A 10,504-nucleotide genomic window follows, 5' to 3' on the forward strand; every position below is an offset into this window, starting at 1 on the left:
CTGTGCATCTTCACAGCTGTCTCATATTGGAGCCTATTCTATGTACAGCACAGGAGGTTGGTGGCGCCTTAATTGGGGAGGACGGGCTCGTGGTAATGGATGGAGTGGATTAAGTGGAATGGTATCAAATACATCAAACATGTGGTTTCCAGTTGTTTGATGCCATTGCATCCTCTCCGGCCATTGTTATGAGCCATCCTCCCCCCTGCAGCCTGTGGTGTGCAGTAAGAGATGACATGAAACAGAACCCTTCCCTACATTCAAAATAACAGCCTAACAAATAACAGTAAAAAGCTTCAGGTTTTTAACGGCCTTCGTTTCATATTCTGTTGTATCTTAATAGATGTCAGTCGGCCATTTTGACAGAAGACTACACTATTCACTTTGTTTGGACATTGACTCCCGTTCATCTATGGATTCTCATTCCCCGTAAAAAGAAAGACCAGCATCACGGGGAATATGTTGCCAAGATAGGAAATATTTTATTACAGAGAAGAAAAAAACAACTTTTCTTCCAAAATATAGAAATCTGTACAACTTTCGCACAATCAATTTACATGAACTGTACAAATTTACAGCAGTTCATCACAACATACCCAAGGAAAAGAAAATGAACACAATAAAGATGTACTGACATGAAATCACAAGGTAGAGTAGACAGCTTTTCTTCTTGGGTACGCTCAGATTTTTTAAACGTTTTTCTTGTTTTGTAAGTTTAAAAAAAAAACAAAGGATAAGTCTATCAGCACAGGGCATGGAAACTGATATTTATTTTACCAAAACCGATTGGTCCTTGCCAACACTCCCATCACAAATGGCTTCACTTAGGAAAATAGTTATCCGTGTTAAAACTAGGAAATGCAAAAGAAATACATCTAAACACCTCAAAACAAATGATTGGCACTTCCCATTGTGTAATGTTATGCATGTATTCTACCATATGGCGTACAATAGCAATAGATTCTAGAATATGTAAAACACCCTAAATGTGAAAGTGGCAATAATTCAAAAATCATTGATGAATCATTGACGATCATTCCCTTCCCGTCCCACGTCTTAACATGCACAGCTTTTCCAGAAGGGTTTTTATTGAATGTCCGAGGCCTGAGTTTGGTAATACATTCCAGAAGAGACTCCTCGCGTCTCAAAAACGTCACAACTTCAACTTGACATATTTAGTGCATTTTATGTGCTATTACCTCCGACTATTCAAAAACACTTTTCACAACGTTTCTGAAACCTATGTGCGCAAAGGCTGAATGGATGCATTTACAGATCCGATATTGTGGACTAAATCCAATTGTTTTGGTGGTGGTGTTACTGTTGAGAAAGAGATCAAACAATTTCGGCTTCGTTTCCTTTTTTAAAAATGAAGTCAAATAGATGATCGGGATAGATGATCAGACTAGGGCGAAGGGGGGGGGGGGGGGGATGAGATGCTACCTCTGTGACTTTAAAATACATTTTGCAAAAAGAGGGACAACTTGCTACGTCTGAAACACAGACCAATCTCATAACAACATCGATAGCTGGCATAATCGAAGCAATAGAGGAGCTGCAAGGTTTTTAAAAAGCTGCTTTTCAACCACAACAACAAAGCTCTGGGCTACTCTCTCAGACATGTCCATCTGGCTCATGTGGAGACACTGCTTTTTCCACAGATTGCTGAAGGAGCACCAGGAGAAATGGAGAGAGGGGGGACAGTGAGGAGGAGGGGAGTGGATGAGGGAGGATAGGGTGTGCAGTGCATCAACAACCACAGATCCATTACCCATGATCCTCTGTGCTTAGGGAGCTTAAAGCAGCACATGTAGGTCTGATGGGCTGGTGCCCAGCCTGGCCAGCTTAGCGGCTAAAAGCCCCGAAACCCCACAGCCTGTCACATCATCTGTCTGTCTGCAGCGTGACCAACCAGGAGTGAGCTATAGAACGACTGACACCACCATCGTCCTATTGCACTCATGTAAACTAGTTCAGTGCTCAGCCTAAGAAACAAAGAAATTTGGACTGTGTACCGTCACTTCCTATCCTTTGACTCCTCTTTGTTGCCTGTCTCTATGTGGGCTCCCAGTGCAGACGGAGTGCGCTGAGTGCATGTGCTGGCTTTGCTCTCCACCGCCAAGTTGGTTGGGTGGAGGTTAGTTTAGAGGGGGCCGGAGGGATTGTAGCTGCCCTGGACGAGAGTATCCGGCCCTGGCCCCCGCACCACCTCCATTCCCTCCCCTGGGGCGAGGAAAGGTGATATGTGTTACTGCTATCTCCGTACTGCTATTGGGGGAGGGGGTTGGCTGGTTGGTTAGCTGGCTGGGGGTGATATGTGGCACCAGAGGGGCTTCTTGTGTCTGTCTGCCCTGACAGGCACACCTCCAGAGAGGGTCCAGCAGCACCTCGAACCAGGCTGGCTAACATTACGCTGGTTCTCTCTTGGTTCTCCAGAGAATGGCTCATAGGTGTAACATTGAAGTCCTACGTTAGGCAACGCACCCCTCATCCAAACTGAGAGACAGAAGAAAGGAGAGGTGTTGAAAGCCTTGGACCCAGTCAGGGGCGTACAGACTTCCCTTTGGCTACACTCACACACCCCTCGACAGCTGCAGAGAGATCTATCAGAGTTCTATAAGTGTCTCAAATTGCCATCTGTGTGTGTGTGTGTGTGTGTGTGTGTGTGTGTGTATTGCGAGGGGGGGGGGGGGGGGCTTCTGAGAAAAGTGCCTTACAAACGGACAACAGACGCCTAACCTGACACGACACCAAACCGCACCTACCTACCAACACCTGAACGGATCTGAATGAAATGCTTACAGTGTGAAATCTTTTTAAAACCTTCAGTTACTCTCCCCAATTCTATAGAGTGGGGTTTGGCCTGACGTAAGAGCTGTGAGTAATTTACAAAAAAAAAGGAGGGGAACTCATGAAAGATGACATTGGAGCGAATGGAATGAAGATGGTTTTCTCTAGAAGTACACATCCCACACAATCTAAATGTCAAAAGTGCATTCAATGTCATTTCTTCTGACAGGGCCACAACAACCAAAACAAACGATCCAGATTTCGGTGAGAATATAGTGCCACCTGTGCTACACTATGAATTTGGAGAGGGCCATAGGTCAGGGTGGGGATGGAGGGATATAAACAAAACGAGAACTTGATTGTGAATTTCAAACCAACATTGATCGAAGGGGAGGGGACAAATACCCAGCCCTCCCCAGAAAGCTACACATACATGGTTGGGGGTGTTGGTGGGGTGCGCTGTGACACACTACTGTCCTTAGCAACAGGTGTCACAGCGCATTCCACTGCACTTCCATATGGAGGGGGAGGGGCTTCCTGAAGCTCGACGCTGGTATATGGGGCAGCCTCTGGGGGTAAAGAAATACCCTATGGTCCAAAAACTGGGTTTTAGAAGAAAATGACTTAGAGCGTTTCCCCAGAGACTGACCTAGAAACAGGCACAGTCCGGACCTCAGCCCCTTAACTTCCTTCCTAGACAGGAAGTACACCCAATAACAACAGGAAGTAGATAAAAGGCTGAAATTTAACGGTATGGTTCTTGACAGCAGTTCCTTGAAGCTTTTGAGAGGGTGGTGGGGGTGGTGGTGACATGGTACCCATTGTAACCACGTGGAGAAGAAAGTGCAAAGTCAACAATGATAGATCTGTGTAAAAAAACAAAAAGCAGCCCCTTCTCTGCGCTGTTTCTCTGTTCGGTTTCTTGGTTTGTTTTAGCTGCCCCCAACAGCTCCACGCTCCACACAGTCCTCCCCGCGGGGAAAAAAACGAAGCCTCCGGTAGATCCCACAACACAACATAACAGACTATGGAGCGAGGAAGGAGAAAGAAATATCAAACCTACAAGGTTTCACCTGGACGATAGGCCACATCCTCTGCCTTTTCTCCTCCTTTTTTTTCTCTTTTTCATTTCATTTCTTTTTAGCTTTAAAAAGGTTCGCCATCGACCAACTAGGGCGAAACCCACGACCCGACGTGGCGGGTGGCAGCCCTTAGCTGGACATAGTCATCATGTTGTAGGCTTTGGAAGGGCTGGTCCTGCCCAGCATCCCCGCCGCCTCCTTGCAGCTGATGTGACTGTCCACCATGGGGGTCGAGGTGACCGCACTGCCTCCCGACGGCGCCGGGGCCACCGGCTGGGACTCGTAGAGCACGCAGATGGAGCCGTCCTCGCCGATGCGGTAGGACACCTCGAAGGGGTCCACCCAGAGGGTGAGCTCACTAGGCAGCAGCAGGTAGAGCTGATTGATGGTCAGGCCGATGCGCTGGCCTGCCTGTCCCACCAGGGGATCCATCTTGTGGTTGATGCGGATGCAGCGGTAGCCCGAGCCCTTGCAGGGCCTGTCGGGGAACCAGTGGTGCTTGTATTGCTCTGTGGAGAAAGAGAGAGGAGGTTATTATATCGGGTTACCATGAGTTTCATCATCATTGGAACACTATTAGGTTACCATGGTATTGCTTGTATTGCCAAAAAAGGGCACAGAGGGGGTAACTGTTGTTCTTCGGTTACCCTATAGTAGAGCCTGTGTAGTTCTGTATGAGGAGACAAGAGAGAGAGGGAGAGAAAGAAAGAGGGATAGATGTAAGAGATGCTGTCTGGTGTTTACAGGTGAGAGCCAGTAAGCTAAATCTCTGCTACTTTCAGACGTCTATCTGAGGGAGAAGCGGGGTGCAAAGCTGTCTGCACCTGATCAGCCTTAGTTCCTAGTGTGTGTGTGTGTGTGTGTGTGTGTGTGTGTGTTATGCGAGATTAGGATGCATGTGCTTTGATAACCATTGAATAAGGTCATAAATTGGGACATGAATGTGATTAATAGCATGATAATAACTGTATGAGGCATAGTTGGATTTTAAGTAATTGTATTGCAAATCAAACTATAATCATGTTTTATTTTATTATAGAGTTGCTGGAGTCTAAGGTAATACTGGTTTATGATGTTCTAAGCACACATAGCTAATCTATCACCGTTATGGAATACTCACAGATAATAAATGACATGGTTCCATGGAAAATGGAAGGAAAAAATGGATTGTTTATGTTTTACTGTATTAAACACCCCCCAATAATGATTGTGGAAAAGTAGCGTTGCTTTAGATTGTCTTTTGATTGAATAAAGGTGTTATTCCTTTGTAGGTAATACATGATTCCATTGGAATATCTTATCTGCTTTTTTATCTGATATTTCTATTAACATGTAATGAAGCATCAACTATTTATATTGGTATTTGGGTTACATGATATAATGACCAACTATTTAGCACAATACTGTAAGTTTCCACTTGGTAATGTGTGTGTGTGTGTGTGTGTGTGGTATGTGTGTGTAAAACAGACTGCAGACAGGGGCAGGCTTTGTTGTAGCGCAGTAATAAACCATAACAGTCTGCTTATGGGGCTGATAAGCAGCAATAAACTGTTTGTCGCTCTGTAACCGGAGACTACGTGACACACAGCAGAGAGAGAGAGAGAGAGAGAGAGAGAGAGAGAGAGAGAGAGAGAGAAAGAGACAGAGAGAGAGACAGAGCGAGAGAAAGAGAGACAGAGAGAGAGAGAGAGAAAGAGAGAGAGAGAGATAAAGAGAGAGAAAGAGACAGAGAGAGAGAAAGAGAGAGAGAGACAGAGAGAGAGAGAGAAAGAGAGAGAGAGAAAGAGAGAGAAGTTTGATTGCACAATCCCCTTCTGGCCGAGCGGCACAAAGTCCTCCATCAAACAGAGCGGAGCTGAACAACAACACTGAGGTGGTGAAGTCCTGGCCAGCAATCTGGGCTGGAGAACTCCCCCTCTTAAAGCCACACCGTCCCTTTCAATATGACGAGTGTGTCCACATACCCGTTGGTGATTCACTGTGATATCATTCGTATGGTATATCTAAAGGGGCGTTAAGTGACAAACTAGGATGGAAGAAGAGTGAGAGAAAAGAGGTCACATTACTCATTTTATGGAGAACACGAGAAAGAGAAGAGTTCTCATTCCTTCCCCATTTACTCATTTTAGAAGACGCGCATGCTTTCATAGTATAATAGTAGCCTAACGGAGAAGAATTCAATTAGAAAACCGCTTCTTAGAAGTCTAAATTAACCTAACATCTCTAACAATACTCACATTTACTGTGTCTTGTGTGTGTTGGTATATATACTGTATGTATGTGTGCTCGATATGCATCTGTGTGTGCATGTGATACCAATCATCCTATTTTCTCCACTTAAGACTCCTCAGTATCGTGTTACCCCATTGGTGCATAGTGGCTAAACTGGATGTGTTGCCTGCCTGTCTGTTTGCCTGTGAAAAGCCTCTAAACTAGGCCAGAGCCTGGAGAACACCTGTCCTGCACAACACCCCTGGTAGATAATGTCTCCTTTGTGTTATCAGTAGAACTCTGTGTACTGCACCCTAATGGAGGGCTTGGCACTAGGCAGCTACGATGGGGCTGATCTTTTGCACCACAAAAGAAACGAGGCCTCTGAGAACGAAGGGGCCTATTCTAAAACAGGGGAACGGATGAGTTTCAACTATATATTTTAAATAAAGTAGTTTCCCAGTGCTTCTTTAAAGCCAAGTGCTCTAAGGATATTATGTGGCAATAAAATGTGTGGAGGCTTTTTATTAAATACACATTTGGCTTTGTTTGGGGCATTATTGGGTGATTTCCACTGGTATGTGGTGGTGTGGTTGGGGGAATTATGGCAGTTTCAGATTGGGTCACTGCTCAAACCTTGGTTAAGCAGGTGACTGGTAAACAGGAAGTCCAAATGGTTTACTAACTAGTTAGACAATGAGCACAGTTTCAATGTGGATATTTAGAGCAAGTCCCCCTTCTCCCCCATATACACAAACAACGCCTGTTTATTGAACACACAGACACAATAAGCTGTGATAATGAAGCTGTAAGCAACATTGAGATGGCTGGCCTACTTCAGCAGCGGCAGGGGGGGATTCACAGAGTTGTTTATGTCACTCGGGAAGACGAATGAAAAATGGGGGTGAAGGAGGAAGACGGCCACTTCACAAAGTCGCTTTGCAACTTGTTTAATTAGATAATGTAATTCCTACACCCCTCCCCCTATGAAATCCTCTTCCAGCCCCAACCCCACCGCTACCAACCCCCCACTTACCCTCTGACGGCGGCCATTTTGCTCAGTCTGCCTTCAACTTTGGCTGTTTACAAACTGGAGCTATGGCTGTTTACAAACTGGAGCTATGCTCAGACTACAGTTTCCACTCACTTTCTATGCTAATCCTGCACAAACAAAGCCACTTTCATGGAAAATGTTTAGTTGAAAATAGCATTGTAAACTAAAGAGTTTGTTGAATAGAAATAAACAATTCTGTAACCTGATATGCTAAATGTGTAGCCCACATCCGAAACGCTCTAAAATTATATGAATTTGAACGTGAATGGCTTTGCAGATGACACAGCTGTTGCAAAACATGTTCAAATTGAGGTCATGGTGTAGGTGTTCAGTGTTTAGAGGGACAGACACTTGGTGTTAACTGGCAGACGAATGCCAGTTTTAGACTGTTAAAACTGTCTGTATATTTACAACAGGAAATATAAATAAAACATAATTTCAGTGGTTTGTACAAAAAAGGATGCCAAAAACGCATAGTATAGTGGCTGTGTCGATCAATGTATGTGTCCTTATTACAGAGTTAACGTTATTCACTTAGCCAGAATGTCTACACTAAAACATATTGTAAAGAAATAGCTCGTGTTCGTAAATGTTCGTCAACGGCGGGAATCTATACGGGTTATTTATTCTGCATTTGTTATTTCCCTTTTGGTTCTCTAATTTCGATTCGATTGAGGCTCGCTCAAGAGGATCGAGTAAAACATGTAGGTGGCTATAATACTCACAAAGATAACCAGAATCCTATGGGTCTGTTATTTTCCTGGTCGAAATGTTATATATATATATATATTTTTTTTTGCCTGCTCAAATTCATATCCTCCTACGTTTTCTTGTCTGCATTACGTAATTCGATAGCCTAATTCAATTCACTGGGTATAGATTTCCCCCATCTTTATGTTAATTAGGAGTTTATCGACCAGCTGAACTGGTGCTATCGAAAGGTGCACTTCCTTGTTGGAACAAATAGAGTCCGGCTTTATTACACGTTATTACACTGTAACTAAACTCGAAACATGAATTAGGCGACGATGTATCTGAATAGAACATGGTTGATTCGATCGATTGAATATTGTTGATTGAAGATTGTTGTTCACCTTATCTATTCGTGTCTCTTTTTTTCGTGGTCGGGGGGCGCTTGTGTTACTTTGTGAATAGAGACGCAAATCCCCTTCGGAATGGGATTAAAACACAACAATTCGTTAAAATCATATTCTCAACACACAAAATGACACAACATCAACAGAGGTCATAATCCAAAGTAGCCTTTGAAACGTAGGACAAAACGAGAAGCACATGTCTTACCTGACAAAATATCCTGTAAACTTGCGCTGAATGATTGAAGCTGTCTGTCATTTACGTGTCCTTTTATCCGCAGAAATCTCGACAGAAACCCGACCGCGGCGCTAATCTCTGGTTTCATCGTTCCCCGAGCACAAAGGGTATGCATTGAGAAGGCAACTGCGACGACGATTCGTGCGCTTTTCCTTCATATGATTCCGAAAATGATTCGTTGTTTTTCTCTCCACGTTCGGATAATGATCCGTGTCTTTCGCTTGTTTTATTTCTCTGGCGCCTATGATGGTCATTTATTAGTCGAGGTAGGGACGTTTCGGAGGGTACTACGTGTGCCAGGACGGTACAGTGTGGTGACGGCTGTTGGTAAATAGAGGGGTCTTTCTCTAGGATGCCACGTTGAGGCACCCTTTCAATGTCACTTTACTCCACCAGAGTGAACGAATGTGTTGGAGGAAAGGGGTTTTATATCGCCCCCGCCGTCGGAGGAAAGCGACAGCGCGCAGCTACAACAACAACAAAAAAGGCTCGCCAATCCCGTCCGCCCGACAGCCTGACGAGCCCATAGGAGGAGTGGACTGTTCGCCTCAACGCTCTGAAAATAAACAGGCCACGTGAGAGCAAAATACAAGCATGAAAATTAACCCCTTATATTGTGCTCCCATCGAAAATAACATCATCTTGCACTGGGTTTTCAGTTATTTCATAAAACGGACAGCATAATTATGATTAGGTTCAATGTGCATTAGTGCGTAATTAAGCACACAATTTTGGATACGGTTATGCTAATGATTGTTGGTATTCAAGGCATGCTGTACATGTTGTTGTCATAGTTGCTCTTGCAGGCCATTTTTTGGATCTAGTCTCTGTAGTATAGGGGTTTACCATAATCATTTCCAGTAATTCCCTAATACACACACACAAATGATTGCAGAGTCAGACACAAAATTAAGTATTTCAAACAAATTGATCCTCCTCCCTCCCCTTGTGGTTCTGCTTGTACTTATTTTTGCAAAACTCTGGCTTTGGGTTTCTTTGCCAGTGGAGGTTGGTGAAAGGAGCTATAGGAGGACAGGCTCCACTGATGGTCAGTCAATCGGGATTCCCTCATACAGGATGCATCAGAAATACACACTTTTCTGAGTTTGACATACACTAATGTTTGTGTATGACTTTGGCTATTCCACAATTACACTGCCTGTAAATTACACAAACATTGATTTACAAGTATTACTGGGAGTAGGCCAATGCCCATTAGGTAAATTCTTCTTCATAAAAAGAAAGATGGAATTCTTTACAAGTGTTCCTGGCTAAATGGCTTACGGTGCCACAATTCATTTCAGAGAACGACATCATTCACCCGGATGGCCTGCAGCGCCACAATTCATTTCAGAGAACGACATCATTCACACAATGGCCAGTCTTTATTCATTACAGAGGAAAAGAGTGAGAAATTGCTACTCACACCACATGGGGGAAAAGACACATATAGAGACAGAGAGCGAGGGACAGAGACGTTAAGCCAAAGAAGGCTGGAACAAGGTGAGAGACGATGTTAATGAATACCCAGAGCTGAGGAATTCCCCTGACTTTCCCTCTCAGATAAAGAAAGTAAAAGAGAGACAATGAAGATTGGGAGATGGGAGTCAAGGAGTGAGAGAAAGTATGAAAATGTCAGGTGGTATACTGTCATGTTTATACAATCCTTAGGTGCAGCCAGAAGGGATAGAGGGGGGGGGGGGGGGGGTCTATACTGTTACATATCACAATATTATTTTTGCAAGATATTATATTAATATTTGACTCCAAGTATAGAATTGATTTTACTAGGAAACGTTAGCTAGCTTTAGCCTGCTGTACCTGCGCCAAAACTTGTTCTCCATCTTAAAAAAAAAAAAGAGGGAGCCATCATGATTTCAGCACTTTGATTTCCATGACTGATCTAAACTCATTTTCTCATGCTCTCTCGTCTCTCTGCAGCAGACATATAGTGAAAATATGTTTGCCACCTAAGTGTTGTGATAATATCGTATCGTGAGGTCCCTGGCAATTCCCAGCCCTAGTAGCCAGCCAC

At 44.0% G+C, this 10,504-nt stretch overlaps 1 protein-coding gene across 1 annotated transcript; it reads right to left on the bottom strand.

Annotated features, from left to right (window-relative positions):
- Nucleotides 1-458: 458 nt before the first annotated feature.
- On the bottom strand, nt 459-9,005 carry LOC110490579 (protein BTG1). The gene is made up of 2 exons (XM_021564010.3): nt 8,440-9,005; nt 459-4,381 (listed from the first exon to the last, which is right to left on the bottom strand). The coding sequence occupies exons 1-2, from the start codon at nt 8,582-8,584 to the stop codon at nt 4,002-4,004; spliced, it is 525 nt and encodes a 174-aa protein (XP_021419685.1). The 5' UTR covers nt 8,585-9,005; the 3' UTR covers nt 459-4,001.
- Between the last annotated feature and the right edge of the window lie 1,499 nt (nt 9,006-10,504).

Source organism: Oncorhynchus mykiss, chromosome 15 (assembly GCF_057628025.1).
Source record: "Oncorhynchus mykiss isolate SJ-2025 chromosome 15, ASM5762802v1, whole genome shotgun sequence".
NCBI classification, from domain to species: domain Eukaryota; kingdom Metazoa; phylum Chordata; class Actinopteri; order Salmoniformes; family Salmonidae; genus Oncorhynchus; species Oncorhynchus mykiss.